Below are 20,600 nucleotides of genomic sequence, written 5' to 3' on the forward strand. Positions count from 1 at the left end.
CAACTTGTGGTCGAAGATCGGTTGAGCTTATTTTCGTCTCGTGGTCGACTGCTATATCAGTTACAAAACTCAAGCAATAAACGCTTTTTCTTTGTAACAATTTTTTTTATCTATTTTATTTAACATATCTAGGCTCAAAGCTTGAAATCTTCTGTTACATTAAAAAAAACATTTTCATCTATTCCAGCCCTGGAGCCTCACACAGGCAAACGTCCTATCTCGGATCAATACTCGGACTTTGACAAGATGAAGAAGACCGGCATCCCGATGCCGCTCGCCGACAGGCCGATCATCTCGCGCATGGCCGACAGACACCTTACTCTCTCTTGGAAACCGTCCATCCCCCACGGACCGAGGTTCCCCGTCACTTACCAGGTGGAGTAGCGTCACTATTTATCTGATTTATGAATGAAATATTGACTATAATAATTGTCGAAAGCATAAGGTACTGTCTTCAATAAATCATGACAGGTGAATTGAATTGCCAATACAATGTTTTGATTTTCATATAATTTGTCATTTACTTACAGACACGATAGGCTAATTAGGCAATGAAGATTTATAATGAAGCCAGTTGATATCACAGTTTTTAATAATATGTAATCTGTGTCCAGGTGGAGATGTGCGAGTTGCCGGACGGTGACTGGTTCACGGCTCGCACCGGCCTGCGCTCCTGCGTGTGCGACATCCGCAACCTCGAGCCCTTCCGCGACTACAAGTTCCGCATCCGCGTCGAAAACAAATACGGCGTCAGCGATCCCTCGCCCTACGCCATCACCCATCGCTCCAAGCTCGAGCCAGAACCGCCCAAATTCATCCCCTACCTTGAGCCCGGCATTGACTTCAGACCAGAGACTTCCCCCTACTTCCCCAAGGACTTCGACATCGAGCGCCCTCCTCATGATGGCTACGCTCAAGCCCCCAGGTTCCTTCGCCAGGAACATGACTCCCAGTATGGTGTAAAGGGTCACAATGTCAACCTCTTCTGGTTCGTGTATGGTTACCCCAAGCCCAAGATGACGTACTTCTTCAACGATGAGCCCATCGAGATCGGTGGCAGATATGATTGGAGCTACACCAGGAATGGACAGGCTACTCTGTTTATCAATAAGTAAGTGGTCATGTCGTATTAGCGGCCAGTAAATCCATGTCGTATTTTTAACATGCCAATAATTAAATAGCTAGCTAAAGACTGTATGTGAATCAATGAGAATAGCACTGTTAATAAAACAGAATCCGAAGTTTACAATTTTAATGCCTCATAATTCATGAATAAGGACAATGCTCCTGAGTTTTTAGTATTCAAGAATGGGACAGAAGACTTTTTCTCGTCTCATCACGCATGATTTTTCCAGGATGTTGGAACGCGACGCTGGTTGGTACGAAGCCGTAGCCACCAATGAGCATGGACAAGCGAGACAGCGAGTCCGTCTCGAGCTGGCTGAATACCCCACCTTCATCAGAAGACCTGAGGAAGCTGTGGTGTTGCAGCGCAAGAACGTACGCATCGAAGCAAGGGTCACCGGCGTGCCCTATCCTGAGATCAAGTGGTACAAGGACTGGCAACCGCTGGCGCCCAGTGCCAGGATTAAGGTCAGTAGCTTTATCCAGAAATTTAAAATAATTTGGTAGACGGACGCAGTCGTTAGTCAAAAATCTATGATTGACATTGTTAAGTATCACGAAATTACAGGCTGACTGAACCCATTATTTTTTTTTTACATTAATTCTCGCCAGGGACAGTCTCACTATAAAATACAAACACATTTTTAATGCGGATTTGTTGCTCAATACTGTCTTATCTACAACCCTGTAATAAAAAAAAAATAATGTTACTACATTATCTACTACATCACTGCACTTACGAGTAGTTATGACGCTTATTAAAATACCATAAAGTGGTAAGAAACGATTCCATCGGACATTTGGCGATACAATATTCTTTTATTTCATCACCAGATCCAGTTCATCGAGCCAGACACCACCATTCTAGTGATCAACGACGCGATCCTCAAGGACGAAGGTCTTTACTCCATCTCCGCTCGTAACGTCGCCGGCTCCGTCAGCTCCTCCGCCATGCTGCATGTTGAGGAGAGCGAACATGAGTATTCCGACAGGTAGGTTATTTAATATTTCATATTACTTTTAGAAGAACGCAAATCCAGCAAGCTATCAGATGAGGAATGACAGCTACCCATAAGCATATAAAATGCTTGAAAAAAGTACATACCGAATAAAGAAGTTTAAAACTTGGGTTGTATTCAAACTCGACCACAAGAAGTATAACAAAAAATCTGCGAATTCTAATAATGGTGTCACCTCTGGCGAACTTTTCCATTCAATATACATGAAACTAGTTAGAGATAAAATTAGAATTTTCAGTATTGTCATTATTGTGTGTTGCAGGATCCGCGAACACCCGCCGCGCGTGAAGCCGAGCAACAAGCCGTTCGGCGACTTCTACGACCTCGGCGACGAGCTCGGCCGCGGAGTGCAGGGCGTCGTCTACCACGCCGCGGAGAGGCTCACTGGTCAGTACAATACATAATCTTTCCGACACCGACCCCTTCACGACCTTGGTGTGTTCTGTCATATTCTATATAATGGAGTGCTGAACAGAATTTCTTATATAAGATCTAGCGTCATCCTATGTAATTGAACTGATACAAGGTATCAATCTGATATAAAATATTATAAAAATGATACTTCAGTCAATACAATAAAAAAAAATATTAATATACTTCTGGTTGCTACTAATTAAATACAGGTGATAGATAAGGTTTTGTAAGTCTACACCATTTGAAGATATTCCCACTCAGATTAGCCTATATAGTTATAATACTCATTCCAGCACTGGCCTAGTTTCAATCATCTTTAAAACTAGAGGTCAAAATATCTTATTAACTTTAATTTCTATAGGTCGTAACTACGCCGCCAAGATCATGCACGGCAACTCAGACCTAAAACCATTCATGAAGAACGAGCTGGACATCATGAACTTGCTCAACGACCGCCATCTCATCCGCCTGCACGACGCGTACGAACACGACCACACGCTGGCGCTAGTCACCGAGCTAGCGGCTGGCGGCGAGTTGGTCAGGGACCGCCTGCTGAGGTCTACCACCTATACTGAACGCGACATCGCTGGATACATCAGGCAGCTGCTGAGAGGCTTGAAGTACATGCACGATAACAGTGTCGCACATCTTGGACTTACCGTGAGTTTTCATTATTCTGGATATTGTTATCGAGCATTATTAACTCAAGCTATTTTTCGTTGCTTATGACTTGTTTCCTAATGATGTTATAAAGTGGTGTAGTAACCTGTAGTTTATTCATATTTCTGTCTCCGTGATAACAGGTGCACCTTTGCATATCAATCAAATTGAATGACTTCTCAATTTTTTATTTTGAGTACCTATTTGGTGATATCGTGGTTTCTAAGCCTACATCTACAGTCCCACAGCCCAACGAAAATTACCGTTGACTTTATATAACATAAAATTATCGTTTTAGATCGGCGAGCTGCTCCTGTCCCACGCGGGCAGCGACGAGCTGAAGCTCTGCGACTTCGGTCTCTCGCGCCGCATCCAGTTCAACAAACACGCCGCCCTCGACTACGGCATGCCCGAGTACGTCGCGCCAGAGGTCGCCTCCGGTGACGGCGTCTCCTTCGGCGCTGACCTCTGGAGCGTCGGCATCATCACCTACATTCTGCTCAGTGGACACTCTCCCTTCCGCGGCCTCAACGACCGCGAGACCCTCACCAGGATCCGCGAGGGACGCTGGGAGTGGCACGACGAGGAGTGGTGGTCTCGACTCAGTATTGAATGCCGCGACTTTATCTCCAAGCTCCTGGTCTACAACTGGCATGAGAGGATGGACGTCAATACCGCGCTCTCGCACCCATGGCTGACACTGGCTGACAAGATCTACCAAGAGGAGTACCAGATCACAACTGACAGACTCAGGAATTACTACAATCTGTACAGGCAAGTATTGAATTTATAGAAATATGCACATTGCACGCATTATATTTGACATGCTATGGACATACCAACGAGTTACAAAGTGTACGTTTATCATTATCTAATAATGGAATCAAGACAAACTATGATAAAAAATATGATATATAGCTATATATTCATAATATATTTTAGTAACTATTAACGCCCGAACTTAGATTTTGTTTGATGGTAATATGTAACTAATAACCATTTATCATTTAGGGACTGGACCAGCAACGCTCAGTGCCGCACTTGGTTCCGCCGCAGGCCGCTCAGCGGCGCCTTCGAACATCCTTCGAAGATGGTCTACCCGCCCGGAGAAATCTACACTCCTGAAGGTAATTTACTATTTTTGTATCTCACACAAAAGTGCGTTAATCATAACTTTTTATCGTCTTCCTTATCACTTTATAAAAAAATTGCAAACATGGAAGTGGACGATCTCCAGTCAAGCGGATGTTAGACTTACCAGCTGCGGCCCACTTTATAGAAGAAGGCATCCATCTCTTCCTCGACAGTGGTGATCTTGATATGATTTAGACGAGATGACGTTGTATGACAAATTAACATGCCCATGTGTCCGCCACAAATCCTTAATGGGGAAACTATTGGATAATAGTCATACTTTCTATCAGATCGGCATTATAACCTTTTTCCTATTTCCTGCCCAAAGTAAGACCGATTCAGGAATCTAACATTACACTGTATACTCTTCTTCAATTATTTTAACTTTTAGAACATTTTTGAGTAAAGCGTTAACATCGTAGTTTTTATTAATATCTCTAATGTAATTTGCTCTTTTTCTTAGGTACTCCAGACCGCGACCGCAGCTCGCGCGAGCGCAAGCCTGCTGAATGGGACCTCAAGTTCAAGCAGTGGGACCATCCCGACTGGGAAGTGTCTGCTACATCTGAGAGCCAGTAAGTATATAAGCAGATTCTCTGGGTTTCTTATTACCAGTAAATGTTTACTAAATCTGGAGAGACGCGGCTGCAATACTCTTTAGCGCAGTCGGGTATTTTTTTAGGTGATAGAATTAAACCAAATATAACTTGCTAAACCAACAAAGAACACGGATGAAGATGTCGGTAAACTTTAAGATTTTTTTTTGTCGAAGCCACGCATAAACTACAGTAAAAAGGCATTCAATTTGGAGGAGTGCAAACTGCAAATGTATAAAAAAAATCCTACAACAATCAAGCAAACGCATAGCTTCCATATTTTCAAATCCAAACTATTTAGTTTGACCGAAATAAATACATTCGTATTTATTTCAAAATCTAAACTTTGCGTGCGACCCTAGTAGCTAGTCTTGAAGTTACGAATTGAGTTGTGGCTAATTTTATATCGTTATCGTAGATATCGGCATGACAGTGATTAGTCTTACCCATAGGACCACATTATTCAATTGCATTGATATATATGTACTACGTACTGCAAATTATTTCTGTATGATATTAGCACAATTATTTCTAATATTGTGTATTTCAAAGTGAAATGTAATTTCGTTTGAGAATAGTTTTTTTAAATCACAAGTAGAACCGCCTCTTTCAGTGTGAACTAAAAAGTTCTGGGTTCAAATCATAGGTCAGAAACAAATATTTTTGATTTCATTTAGTAATATTAATCAGTTGACAAACTTTAGTTTTAAAAGATACTCTACTCGATACGTTTGTGTTCAGTTACCAGAACGGTCCCGACACGTACCTGCTGCAGCTGCGCGACACGCAGTTCCCGGTGCGCCTGCGCGAGTACATGAAGGTGGCGTGCGACCGCTCGCCCGGCTACAGCCTCAACGTCTTCGACACCTACGACCCCAGGGTAAGAATCGAACACTTAGCATATAGCATATTGTATGATATTGACTACAATTTAATCAATATATTAGACGATAATAAGAAAAAAATGTTTTTTATGTTACAGTGAAGAACTAAATATTTTTTCTATTTTTTCATACTACTCTTGTTTTTTTACAGACCCCAATCATCCGCGAGCGTCGTCGTTTCACGGACATAATGGACGAGGAGATCGACGACGAACGTCGCGAGAGGATCAACAACTACGGCACCGAGAGCTACACCATCCGCAGGCTCAGACACGAGCTTGGAACTCGCCTCGACAGCTACGCAGAGGCGCAGGCGCTCATGGAGTCCAAAAAGGACGGACAGCTTCCGTTCTTCAGGGAGAAACCTCAGACCTTGCCAGTCAGGGAAGGAGAGCCAGCACAACTATCCTGTTACGCCGTAGGCGACCCCAAACCCGTCATCCAGTGGTTCAAGAACGACATGGTCATCGCCGAAGGACAAAGAATCAAAATTGTAGAAGACGAAGATGGAAGATCTACCCTCAAATTCGAACCGGCGATGCACCATGATGTAGGCTACTATAAAGTCGTAGCACGAAACAAGGTAGGACAAACGGTAGCTAGAACCAGGGTAGTCGAAGCTACAACTCCCGACGCTCCCGACAGCCCTACTGCAACGGAAATCTCCGACACCGAAGTGCTGTTGAGATGGAAGCAACCGAAATACGACGGAAACTCGCCTGTTGTCTGCTACAGCTTACAATACAAGGAAGGAGACAGCGTCGAATGGAAAGACGTTGCTAACAACATCGACCACGAATTCTTCGTAATCAGAGATCTTCAACCAGACACAAGCTACCAGTTCAGGCTATCTTCCCGTAACCGCATCGGATGGAGCGATAAAGGAATACCCACAAATCTGATCAAGACGAAAGAAGCCGGCGCTCCCAAAGTCGAAGTCACCAAAGCCATGAAACACTTACAGCAACTCACAGAATCCGGACAAGAGATCGTTCTAGACGAAGACAAACCGAGATTGGACTACGCGACAGAGGAGAGCCCTGTAGACTGGTACTCGGCGAACACTTTCACAGAGAGGTACAGTTTCATATCGGAGTTGTGGCGCGGCAAGTTCTCCATCGTAGTGAAGGGCGTAGACAAGACCAACGACAACGTCGTCGTTGCTAAGATCTTAGAGAACCGACCGGATACAGAAGTTCAGATCCAGAGAGAGTTTGAATGCTTAAGGAGGCTCAGGCACGAAAGGATATCGAACATATTAGGAGCTTACCAGGCGCCAGGCTCGCCAGTTTCCGTCATCATCCTGGAGAAGCTGCAAGGCGCTGATGTCCTCACATACCTGTCCAGTCGCCATGATTACACCGAGCAAATGGTAGCGACTATTGTCACACAGATCCTTGACGGTCTCCAGTACCTCCACTGGCGAGGGTACTGCCATTTGGACCTTCAGCCTGACAACGTAGTGATGGCATCAGTCAGGGCTATACAGGTCAAACTCGTAGACTTTGGTTCCGCACATAAAGTCACCAAGCTCGGCACTAGTGTACCACAAGTCGGCGATTTGGAATACAAAGGTAAGTGTAAACTTTATAAAAATGCACATGCATTTGCCTTTGTGTACATACACATCATTGCTAGTTTTTAATTAGTTATCCAACCCTGCCCTCCATTTACGCTACGACAATAAGCATAGAACAATTTTTTCCGTGGCAATATGTGTCATTGGATAATCTTGTAAGTCTGGATACACGTTACGTACATGAGTTTATTAAATCAATTTATGTATCTACCTGCAATTCCGCAATACGTCAATTCCGTTACAAGGGAATTTCATTCAGGCTTTTAAGTACCAGATCATATTATATTTTTTTTTACCGTTGTAAATGGTTTGTTTTGTCCCACAGCGCCAGAGATAATCAACGACGAGCCAGCGTACCCGCAGACGGACATCTGGTCGCTGGGCGTGCTGACGTACATCATGCTGTCGGGCAAGTCGCCCTTCCGCGGCTCCGACGACGCCGAGACCAAGCAGAACATCTCCTTCGTGCGATACCGCTTCGAGCATCTCTACAAGGAGATCACTCAGGTACTGTCTTAAAACTAAGCGCGGACTCTTCACCATATTATCATGTTTATTTTACAATTAAATGAAGAGATTATAAAACCGCTCGCTTGTGCTAAGCGACACGACTCTTACAATAGTAACATCGTCTAGTCCATATTGTAAGAAAGCACTGCATTGTGTTCGTCAATCTGATACCTTAGATGTTAAGTCTTACAATACTGTAATACAAAAATGCCGCCACCATACCGCTTAGCTGCAAATATTATGGTAGTGCCTATTCAACTGGACTGCCATATACGAGAAACTTACTATCTAAATAATTATTTGGTTTTTCAGGAAGCGACGCGATTCCTAATGTTCCTGTTCAAGAAGGTGCCACTAAAGAGGCCCTCGGCCGAGGAGTGCCATGAACACCGCTGGCTCACGCAGAGCGACTTCATGAACAAGAAACGCGAACGAGCTGTCTTCCTTGGCAATAGACTGAAGGTAACAAAATTTCACGGATAAGCAATTGACTATCAACAAACCTAGGTGGATTTTTACAGTATTGTATTTTTTTGCTATCCCTCCTATAAATGTAGACGTAGCTCTCAATAACGCATTTACTAACATCCTATAAATGAAATGGTCATTGGTCCTTCGAGTCAGATTTTACATAAACATTAAATACATCAGTATCTCGCATTTTTATGCACAATAATAACTATATGTGACCTTTACCATCAGACGACCAACTTATTAATTTCTGTAGCTTATAAAGATTACAATGCTTAATGCTTGTCCCTCAGGAATTCTCCGACGAGTACCACGAGCGTAAGGCGCGAGAGTCATCAGCGGCGGACAGCGTGGCGGCCGCCTTCGGACAACTCGCACCACGTCTGCTCACACGCTCCAACAGCATCCAGGATGAGCTGCTCACCACCACCACATTCGCCGCGCTACCACACTGAACCAACACCACCACTCCTGCCTACACCCTTGGAACTATTGGCAAACCTTGAATTATTAGAATAATAATATTAATCTACATTTCATTACTATAATATTGATATTTGGACAAAAAAAAGAATGACGATGTCCTATAATTAATTTAGTATGAAAATATGCGCTCGTTTTGTACTTTTTATATTTTTTATCAATGTGTTTTTGTTCCAAATAAATCCCTGCAATAGTTCCAAGGGTACTACCATACCATCGACATTCATATATCATGTACATTTCAACCACAATCGAAAAGTCTAGTCACAAAATAAGTTTTTGTTACGAAAAAAATTGTTATTGTTAAGCTATTTATTATATACAATTCTTTTTTATTGTTTATTTATTTATACTAATTGGTATATAACACGATGCTCCAGTATTAATTGATATTAATAAAGGGCGAAAGATCTTATGATACAAACAGCTTTTTATTCTATGACACAACCCTAAAACGGAACATAATAAGTAAAAAAAGTACATACTATAAATACAGTTTTTTATTTTGCTGGTTTAAATTTTGTAGAAAAAACAATGTTTACCAAAAGACAAAGTTGCCTTGTAAAATGAAACAGTAAGTGTAACCATTAAGTATTCCATAAATAAGTTGGCTAAAGCGTTTAAAATTATCAGAGTATAAAGCAAATTATAAATTTTGATATGAAATTAAAAAATGCCAACAAGTTGTCCTGACAAGTATAAGTAATTTCTCCCACGAAGAAGCGTCCAACTTTTAAGCGGGGGTGCTGCGGGGCAAGGGGACTGATCCAAGAACTTTCCCCGATGATATCCATTGTAGTGTGCACTCACGCTGCTCACGCACACTGTGAGCTATTGGGGAAAGTAGTGGGGCGCGTCTTCGTGGGTGAAATGATCCTTAATAGGTCCTTGATCATGAATGTGTTACAAATATATACAAATTAAATTTAACATACTTTGAAACAGATTCTTTAGTACCCAAATAACTGAAGAGCATTTAATTAATTACTATACGAGTTAAAATATTTCATTAAGAATAAATAACTATTTGAGCCGTGATAATTTAGTAATGTAACAATGATATGAAATAGCAGTTCAAACACATTAATTTACTTTCACTGTTGGCAACATGGATGTTTTTTTCAAATTCCTTATGTTGGACGCAAATAAAATAATGCAGTCAATGTAGTTTATGTAATAAAAAATTCTTTAATTTAACATTGTTTCATCTACTAATTATATACCAGGCTAAATACATTTATATCATAATAACCTCATATAGTTGGCAATGAAAGTCCAGATTAAAGTTACATGTAAATACATATTATATAATATAATTAAGTATTGTCTACTTAGACTATTTTGGAATAATAGCTCATTACACTTGACATAATATTTATAAAAATTACACAATTATTCAATCATAGCTCGTATACTTCAAAAATTTATTACATGTTAAAAAAAAGTAAACCATGCAGAAAGTTTGATACTTATAAATTGCATGAATTGTATAATATTATTATGTATTTTTTATTCACACTTATTATCCAATAGCTTTTATTAACTTGCCTTATGAAACTCATAGCGAGGCAAACACTTTGGAAGCAATAAATATAAAAACTTATGTACATATTTTTATTTGAATAACATAAATTAAAAAGCTCACACATAATGTCATACATATTATATGACTTAACTTTGAAGATTTCCTACAGATACAGGCAGCTATTCAATTACTATAAAACTACGCGTTTCATAGAAGTAGACAATTGTCGAAGAATCAATCAAATAAAATAATCATAAGAAATAGTCTTTCGAGAAATAATAATTCCCAGCAGAAAAATAGGACACAGGAGGAACTAGATTGTCGAGCATAAAATTGAACACACTTGATACAGACACAGGCATAAGTCATGAGCACACTCGTGATTGGCCAGTTAGACGCGCATTGCGTAGTTTTTTCACGCGATTGGTTCCTTAGCTAATGCTCGTATTCTATTGGCTTACGCGTACCACGCGGCATCTATTCACTTTCGTCAAATTTTTACATAAACCTGCTCGTCGCCATTACTGTTCGTGTGTGCTCATGCCTTGTGCCGCTTACTGAACGACACATTAATATTTAATAGACAATAAAAACACAATTTAAAAGATGTCTTGCTATAAGATTGAAGCATATGCTCAGCTGACTTAGATTATTGCTACTGATGAAATGCCTAGATAAATACGTAGCCAATGTTGCTTTGTCTAGACTTCCACAAGACAATACACGATTTTTTCTATGATAAAACAATTTATATATTAAGTAACATAGGTACGTTACTAAAAAAGAAAAAAGGAGCATAGAGTACTATTAGAGTAAACTTATGTACAAGTAAAATTAGTGGCAAATATGACATTGTATTTTCACTGAGATTGTGCTATATTTCATACACATATGTCCTGTTAACAGTTAAATACTACTTACAATAACACTAAATTTGAGAAAGAATAATATGATATGTAACATACATGTTAGAAGCCTTAGCTCTAAAAGCGAAGAATACATGTACAATTTGAGTATAATCCCATGTCACAGACTGTACAGCACTGCTAATCACCAGGCAGGGGGAAGGCAGGGGAGGTGGGCGACGTCCAATCAGCTCCCCTAGGATGAGTCCCCTAATGTGTGAACTATAAAATTATATAAAAGTTTACAATAAGGCAAGAAGTAAAGAAGAAAAACAAACATAGAAATGGCCTTATTGTTCTTTACGCTTATAAAACATTATTAACCTAGTTTAAATTCTAACATAGAAAAAAGTGTTTTCTATGTTAGAATTTATATGAGGTTAATGATAATTAAAATCCGGTAAGAATTTTGGTAGTAGAGGTAAAGTTCAACAAATGAGAAAACAGGCGCAATACGCGCACGTGACGTCATCAGGAATTACGATGCATGAGAAAGAATGAGATAGAACGACATTTTTATACGCGCCCACTCGTGCACATTGCAATATTTGAAATATGAATGCCTATCTCATTTCTAACCAAATTATAATGGAGTTTTAACAAACTAGCTTCTTTTTCATACAATTTATTGTTACAAATAGAGTAATGTACAAAATCAAATATAGGAAAATACCCTATTGCTATTTATACACCAAAATAAATATAGTATAATAGTTATGAAATATATTATAAGTACTTATTCTGGACTTTCTAAATATTATTTTGGAGTATTAATTTTTTTAACTACCTCTTGTTCAGATCATTCAGTATGTAAAGCCTACATTTAAAATATATTATTATTGCTATATGTTTATGGTACATAGGTAATTACAGTGTGGCCCCAGGTTAGAGTCAACTTGATCTCCATAATTCTATTAAGAAGAAAATTGATTGTAATATTCTGGCATTTTTGTAATACCTATAGAAGTAAAATCTTGGGCATGTACAGATATTATTTCTGAGTTTATCAATTAATAGAGGTTTAATCAAAACTATGCAATGAATTTATTTTTTGCATTTGCAGACAGATAGCTAAATAAATATATCGTGGATTAGTGACATGCAAAATGCGCAAATTATATTATGCTAGCAAATACTATACAACAAAATTTGGCACATTTCGCAAGCTCCAGTAGCACATGTAGCACATATACATTTTATGCTTATTGAGACAATACCTAAGATTAAGCAACCCACATTGATTTCGAGACTGAATTTTCTGAAGAGCACCAACATCAGGAAGATTAAAGATAATTTAGCTACAAAAACATTCCACAGATTTTCATTTGGTACAAAGATACATACTTCATCCTAGATTAAAACAGAATAAAAATAAGGGGAATATTGTAATAATTATTATACTCTTACCAATTGTTAATTGTAACTTTACCAGACCACTAAATCCTTGATATTGCAAATTATGAAAATAAAGGGATATTAAAAAAAAAAACTAATTGTGTAGCTACCAATACACTAGCAGTGACAGTGGATTATAAACAAACTGCAAATGTCAACCTTACAAATCCAAACAAAAAATATTTTAAAGAAAACCCATTAACAAATTGCAGCAGTGGCGAAGGGTCCATATTACCTAATTCCTGCTGGCTTCCCATTACATAGAATTTATGTAGAATCTAATTATCATGAGAACATCTGCAGATCAGATTTATGCATAGTAGTACCTACTTACTACCTATATGTTTTGTCGATTTCCCTTTTGGAAAATTTTACCTTTCGCCACTGAATTGTAGTACCTTTTTAATAACATTTGAGACAGAAGTAATAACAGTTATACATACAATTTTACTTATTTTTAAGCAGTAAAAAACCAAGATGACACCCGAGAGCCTCCACTCAAACCTTATGCAAATAATTGCATTATAAATATTCCTAACTATGACTGGTATAAATCATGCTTGTACTGAATGATCTGACCATATTCATTTTCACAGTGACAGCATTTTCACATAATGAGACTAACTTGGCTTAGCGGCGCCGTTTGGCCGGTTTTCATCTTTTCCCTTGAGCTATATACTCTTGAACCTTAGACTGGAACTCTGATTTGTTCTTATTGTACATTTCTGATGCTTCTATGTTGAGCGGGTCTTCAAAGTTTAAGAGATCCTGAAGAGAAAAGAAATAATATTTCACTGTGTTATATCAATTTTGGTGGTATTTAAAGTCTAATTTTGGTCTGCTGTTGAAAGGAATGGTTGATACATAAAAAAATTGACAACACAATTGATTGGTGGATATGATAAATATTGTATTTGATGAATAAGAAAAAGATAGAACTAACATGTTTCATAGTTTAATGTATGTAATAACACTTACAGTAAATAGTGAGTTTAGTCCCCAAACAACATCTTTCAGTCTTCGTGTAGGCGCCCAGCCGTGCTCGTCAATAGAAGTCTGACGTAACAAGGACAGGCAAATGTCACCCTCTACACTTATGTTGGGATGCCACAGCTTAGTTAGACATTTTACCCGAGGAGGCTGCAATATTGAAAACAAAATGAAAATTTTAACATCTTATATATTAAATATGTGCAATTATTTCATTTCAGATATTGAAAAAATTTACATGTATTTACATTTATAATATCTATTGAGTTTTTAATTATGAACTTAACCATATTTGTTGTAATGTAACAGAAATAACAATATTTTTTATTCACTGCTTAAATTATTCAAACCAACATATTCTTTTAAAGATGGGATTTATATAAACTAACAAGGACACAATAATTTGTATTATAGTTTTACATACTATATTATGCATTTAAAATGCCTAAAATATATGGAAGACTGATTTTGATTTGTATGTGCCTTAGCATTAGACATATATTACAAAAGCAATATGTTATGAGTCTAATATATATTTAGGGGTAAATATATTCTAGAATATTTACCTCAGCTGAATAAATAAAACCTTAGTACTATTTTAGTTCCACTTAAATGGTCACTTTGAATATTCAAATGTTATAAAAGGAATGTAAAAAATAAGATCACTTAATTAACATATAACAGGAAGAAACAAAACTCACAGCCATATTATAGTCCTCCGTTACGAAAACACTAAATTTGAACTTGCCACCTTGCCAGTAGCCTTCGTCGGGCGCAACAGTCAACACAAAATCGCACAACACATTTGGGTCTTCAAAGTTCACACTACACGTAGCCGGAAGATTCTCGTTCATCTCCTGAACTTCCTTGACCAGCAATTTGTCTCTCACGGATATACGCCGAGAAGGTTCATTGGTAATGCCGTTACTAGGCTCAGTATGCTCTTTTTTCAATTTTCTATTAAGCGTAATCATTTTAATTTACTCAAAATATATAATTAAAGACGACTATAACATAGCAATAAAATAATAGTGACTATTTTCGAAACTATTTCAATAACAACCCTAAACACACCGTTTGCGAATTTTGGTCAGTCAAATTGTCAAAATGACTGCTGGAATAAGAAGTTGCCATTTTTTTTTCTTATTTTCAAATGGTAATATTTGACTCCAACTAAAACCCAATATATAATATGTAGCCATTTCTTTGATAAAGTATTATGTTATTACATTTTATTCATAATTTAGATGTTATTGCAAAGAAATAAATTATTATGCGATAAATGTAATTTTGTAAGTTGCAACATTGGAGTGTCTGTCATAGTTTAAATCGGCTCATGACAGTTTATCTGAGTCATATTTTAGGGACGTGAAAATATATATATATATATATATATCGATAGAATAAATTTAAAAGAATACATTTTAAAGTTGTTCTATTTTTTTAATTATTTGATAATATTACATCATAAATCCTACAGTGGTTAAAATTCTCCAATAAAGGAGATAGATTTAAATCTTTATACGTTAGAAGTGACTAAGGACATGGATTTAAATATTTATCCTTTAAAAAGCGACTCAAAAATGTAATTTTATAAACTAAGCTCTAAACATGAATATGCAATACCTATATAGAGGTAATTTTTTTCAAAGCGCGAGTTTTACTCATGGATATGCTATTTATGCGTTATATTTATCACAAGTGAAAAACACAATTTACACGGAAATTATAACTAATTAAAATCTTTTTTATTCCACCAAAATTAACAATGTATGAATATGTATAAAATCGTTTTACAATCAATTCAATTCAATTTTTAAATTGTGGCTCCATCGTTGGCAGACGATGATTTTGCCAATGTCAAAGTTGAAAGTAGGAAAAGTTACGGTAAATTTTTATGGGTCTAATATTATCTATGACTGTTGAGCGGTAAATAAAGCAATGGCAATACAAAATAATCAAAAAACACATTATACATAAATTCAGAATAAGAATATTATGAATGTATAAAAATATTAAATTCGAAATATAAGAAAATACATACAGTACAAAACAGAGATAAAGAAATAAATTAAGGAGAATATAAAAACAAGTATCAAAAATCATAATCGGATATTATTAATTTTTAAAAATTTATAGAGGACTTTAATAAAAGGGGAATGGACTAAAGTTAAGACAAAGGGAATATTAATTGGGCGGGGATGTCTGCAGGAGAAGGTCATAGAGGGGATTAATAGTTTAGGACAGAAAAAATATATGTTCCAAGGAACCCTCGTCCAAGCCACACTCGCACAAGGAGTGATCTTTCACACGAATTTTGGCTAAAAAAATTGGCGTGCAGACAAAACCGAGACGCAGACGAATGATCACAGATGTGATTAGTTTATCAGAAAAATTCTTCCTTCTAAACCAGCATTTTGGAGAAATTGAAGGTTGAATGAAACCGAAATATTTTCCTTTAGTCTGTCTTGATCTTTGCCATATAGTATCCCATGTTTTAAACATATTCGGTTTAGCTAGGCAACGAAGATCTCGTGGAAAACAGGCATTGTATGATTCATCACCCCAATGACAGGCCGCCTTGGCAATAGAATCCACGGTTACATTACCCGGAATACCAGAGTGACTGGGAATCCATGCCAAAGCCACATTTATTCCTAAAGTATGACATTTGTAAAGAAGTTCTTTAATTTGAAGGGATAGAAGAAAATTGTTACGGGATCGAAAATACGATTTTGATAAATCCATAAGACAACTTAGGAGTCTGAAAGTATAATTGTTTTGTTTAAATTGTGGGAGAGTACATATGAAACAGCCTCAAAAGCGCAATGGCTTCCCTGAAAAACTGAACAGAATTGACTAAGACAGATATTAGGTTGAAAAACTAAGGCTTCATAAGGAATTTCAAAAAGAGGGTTAATTTTAGATTGAACAATAGGAGTACGCATACTAAGGAATTGATTGAAACTGTTAATAATAAGAGGTAAATCCTTATGGGACCAATATGAAGAAGTAAGAGTCAGATGTGATAGAGAGCGTAGAAGAGGGAGTAGAGGATGGGATTTATACTGTATAATATTAAAAAACCTGTCTGATAGAAATTGACGACGCAAATGAAGAGGAGGTTCCACACACTCCACCTGCATGGCATTAATTGGAGAGCATTTCATAGCCCCGGTAATAATTCGCAAGCATTTGGCCTGGACTAAATCTAATTTGGCCATGGCAATTTTATTACATGGTTCCAAAATGGGAGAACCATAATCAAAATGACTTCTAACAATGGCGTTGTACAGAATTCTTTGACTGGAAGGATGAGAACCCCAGCGGACACCAGAGAGGGCACGAAGGACATTAACACCCTTTTCTGATTTTTTTAAAATATATTCAATATGATAAAGACCGGATAATTTTGAATCCAGAATAATGCCAAGAAACTTTACTTTTTCCAAAATCATAATGCGATTCTTTTCCACAAACAAATTTATAGAAGGTGTAGATCGTTTGCGCGAAAATATGATAGCATTACATTTGGGCACCGATAGGCTCAAGCCATGATCACCCAACCACTCATTTAGGTAATGCAAAGCGGTATTTAATGGATTAACAGCATCAATCACAGACGGAGCACTGCAATAAAGGGCAATATCATCAGCATATTGTAAAATCTTGCAAAAACTATTTACTGAGGAGTCCAAATCGCTAGTGTATAAATTGTATAAGATAGGACTTAAAACGGAACCCTGAGGAAGACCTTTCCAAACAAGCCGAGGGGACGAAACGAAAGTGTGATGACGCACTACAACCGAGCGCTCCATAAGAAGAGTAAATATGAAATTGACTAATCTCGCAGGAAAGCTAAGATGTAGCATCTTCAGCCTAAGTAGCGGAAGTTGGACATTGTCATAAGCAGACGCCACATCTAAAAATACTCCTATAACACTTTCATTTTTGAAAAGCAATACGAACATCTGTCATCAAAATGCTTAAGCTGTCTAATGTACCCATCCCTTTCTAAAACCAAATTGAGATTTAGGAAGAATGCCTTTGGATTCTATAATCCACTCGAGTCGATTTTTATAAGATTTTCCATGATCTTACCTAGAACTGAGGACAAGGCAATTGGTCTATAGGAAGATGAACAGTTAGAGTCTTTTCCAGGTTTTAAAATGGGAAGAATAATTTGAGATTTCCAGGATTCTGGAATAATACCGCTCATACCAAAAGAATTGATGAGATTAAGGAAATACTCCTTACAGGTTGAAGAAGATTTACAGATGAAAGAATAGGGTATCCCATCCACACCCGGGGCAGAGTCCTGGAGATGGTCCAGAGCACAGGAAAGTTCAGAGAAAGAGAACAAACCATCAAATTTATCTAAGGAAGGACCGGATGATATATTCATCGAGATAAAACAATTATAATTTGGGACAAATGGAGGAGCCAAGTTATTAAAAAATCATCCAGCCACATGCTAGAATCATTGGAAGAGATCATGGGAGAATGGTCATCATAAGCCCTGCGAAAAGCTTTGATTTTCTTCCAGACCAGCGAAGCGGGTGAGCGAGGTGATAATGATTCACAAAAATTTAACCAACCTAATCTCTTCTTCTTAGCTAGCAGACGGCAAGTACGAGCTACAATTTTCTTCAAATCCAAGAAATTAAACATAGTTGGAGAAGCTGCGAAAGATTTTTCAGCTTCTTTACGGCAACGAATGCCCTCAGAGCACTCAGCATCCCACCAAGGCGGAGAAGGAATAAAATTACGAGCTGAATTTTTCTGAGGAATACTGAAATCAGCTGCCTGTAACAGGCAAACGACAAAAGCATCATAAAGAGATAAGGCATTATCAGAGGTAATTTGGGGAAGAGATTGAACTTTACCATCTAAAAAAGAAGAAAATGAATCCCAATCAGCTTTAATAAGGCGATATTTTAGAAGCGGGGGAAGAGAAGGAGCAGGAGAATAAGATTTCGAAGCAGTGATTAATATCGGAAAATGGTCACTACCATATGAATTAGGAAGAACAGACCAGGACAGAATCGAAACTAAAGAGGGAGAGGCAAAGGAAAGATCGGGTATGCTTATATTTTGGGAAGGGGCGCCTCTGCGAGTAGCAGAACCATCATTTAAAACACAAAGATTAATATCATCTAAAAGGTCAAGTAAGAAAGATGAAGATGGATCATTACAATGAGACCCCCAAAGACTATGACGGCAATTAAAATCGCCCAACACAATTAATGGACCAGGAGTAGAAGTAAGAATAGAGTTTAGTTCAGAAAGTAAATGAGCATCAGGGTGTGGAATGTAAATTGAAACATAGGTAATATTTATGGATCTAATGGCCACAATATGAAAACCAGGATTATGCCGGCGAATTGGGATTTGCGTAAAAGAAATGGATCTACTAACTAGAAGGGCGCAACCCGCCCGGCCATCATCTCTGTCATCACGAAGACAAGAAAACCCCGGAACTCTAAATATAGAGCCGGGACTAAGCCATGTCTCCGACAAAGCAAAGATGACAGGAGAAAATTTATTAATTAAATAAAAAATTTCATGTCTTTTCTGTTTGATGCTTCTACAATTCCATTGAAGAATTTTGAGGTCCATGATTAGATAAAGAATTTAATAGCTGTTCTAATAAAAGTAAGACTTTGGGCGGTACATTATTGTTGAATTTTGTTAAAAAATTCACCAAAGAACATGATAAAAACTCAATCAGGTTATCATCCGGAGAGTCAGTGGGAGTTCTTTCAATATGTGGATTTTGAATAGCGCAACCGTTAGGTTGGGATGATGAAGGGGGGTTCACAATGGAACTATGAGCCACTGCATCAAATGATTTTCCGAAAACACCTTTATTTCTATGGGAGCGAAAAACAGTTTTGACATGGGAAGAGTTAGCAGGTGACTGATGAATGACAGAAGAAGAAGGAAGGATTTGAGATTTTTGAGTGAAGAGAAACTGGCTATTTTGAAGTTGAGAGTGGTTTGCTGTGACATCCGCATAAGACAATTTGGATGGGGATATCTGGAAGAAGCCTCACGATAACTGATGTTATCCTGAGACATTACTTGCTTTATAATTTTTGTCTAGCATGTTCAGGGCATTTCGGGTCAGTAGCCTTATGATTACCACCTCTGCACAACAGGCAAGTTACATTAGTCTCGGGAACATCACAGTTATCGCCATGGTGGGGCTGAGAGCACCGAAAGCATCGGGGATTTGATCTGCATTGAGCGCGTACATGGCCAAAACGCAAACAATTCAGACATTGAATAGTTGGGAGCTGATAACAGGACACAGGAAGCGAAGCGTGATAGCAAAAAACCCTCTCCGGGAGAACTTGCCCTGAGAAAGTCAAAACTACCGTAGAGGAAGGGGCCCAGGTGACTGTGTTATCTTTTTTAGTTTTAAAGTTCAGTCTCCTAGCTCTGAGAACTTGTCCACAATTAGGTGGAGTTACGATATCTGAGACAAATTCTTCCAAAGACCAATCTGTCGGAATGTCTCTAACAACACCCATGCGAGTGACTTGGAAGCGAGGGATAGTAGCATCGAAATTATTTTGGGATAATACGGTATTCCCCACAAAATTATTTGCTTCTTCCGCAGAACTAAATTGGACAGATAATTTGTTACGTCCAAGAGACTTAATACCACCATCTATAACACCTTTAATATCATGTCTATACATGAATTGTGCAAATTTAAGGGCTTTTAACAACACTCCTGAAGAAGGATCCGACATAGATTTTGATATGAAAACCATAAAAGGTCCTTTGTCAGAGGCAGAATATAAGAGTTTTGAATTGATATCAAAACCAGGGACAGAAAAACGGATTGAATGGATTCCGATGGTGGTCTATTTTTTTATTTCACTAATATGAATATGATCAG

At 38.0% G+C, this 20,600-nt stretch overlaps 2 protein-coding genes across 4 annotated transcripts in view; one reads left to right on the plus strand and one right to left on the minus strand.

Moving 5' to 3' along the window:
- The window catches only part of LOC115440808 (obscurin), a 24,891-nt gene extending 15,744 nt beyond the window's left edge, over positions 1 to 9,147 (plus strand). For all 3 annotated transcript variants that reach the window (XM_037442837.1, XM_037442839.1, XM_037442840.1), the window contains 14 exons: positions 188 to 375; positions 615 to 1,111; positions 1,356 to 1,593; positions 1,960 to 2,117; positions 2,407 to 2,531; positions 2,920 to 3,218; positions 3,517 to 3,992; positions 4,230 to 4,345; positions 4,816 to 4,927; positions 5,690 to 5,828; positions 5,984 to 7,406; positions 7,737 to 7,918; positions 8,234 to 8,383; positions 8,686 to 9,147. In XM_037442837.1, coding sequence (XP_037298734.1) covers positions 188 to 375; positions 615 to 1,111; positions 1,356 to 1,593; positions 1,960 to 2,117; positions 2,407 to 2,531; positions 2,920 to 3,218; positions 3,517 to 3,992; positions 4,230 to 4,345; positions 4,816 to 4,927; positions 5,690 to 5,828; positions 5,984 to 7,406; positions 7,737 to 7,918; positions 8,234 to 8,383; positions 8,686 to 8,847 — 4,265 coding nt within the window. In that variant the 3' untranslated portion in view covers positions 8,848 to 9,147. The remainder of the gene's footprint in view (positions 1 to 187; positions 376 to 614; positions 1,112 to 1,355; positions 1,594 to 1,959; positions 2,118 to 2,406; positions 2,532 to 2,919; positions 3,219 to 3,516; positions 3,993 to 4,229; positions 4,346 to 4,815; positions 4,928 to 5,689; positions 5,829 to 5,983; positions 7,407 to 7,736; positions 7,919 to 8,233; positions 8,384 to 8,685) is intronic.
- Positions 9,148 to 9,287: 140 nt separating this feature from the next.
- LOC115440807 (NEDD8-conjugating enzyme UBE2F) lies at positions 9,288 to 14,773 on the minus strand. The gene is made up of 4 exons (XM_037442843.1): positions 14,392 to 14,773; positions 13,679 to 13,840; positions 13,326 to 13,468; positions 9,288 to 11,527 (listed from the first exon to the last, which is right to left on the minus strand). The coding sequence occupies exons 1-3, from the start codon at positions 14,662 to 14,664 to the stop codon at positions 13,355 to 13,357; spliced, it is 549 nt and encodes a 182-aa protein (XP_037298740.1). The 5' UTR covers positions 14,665 to 14,773; the 3' UTR covers positions 9,288 to 11,527; positions 13,326 to 13,354.
- Positions 14,774 to 20,600: the final 5,827 nt, after the last annotated feature.

The sequence above is a fragment of the Manduca sexta genome, chromosome 25 (genome assembly GCF_014839805.1).
Source record: "Manduca sexta isolate Smith_Timp_Sample1 chromosome 25, JHU_Msex_v1.0, whole genome shotgun sequence".
Lineage (NCBI taxonomy): Eukaryota > Metazoa > Arthropoda > Insecta > Lepidoptera > Sphingidae > Manduca > Manduca sexta.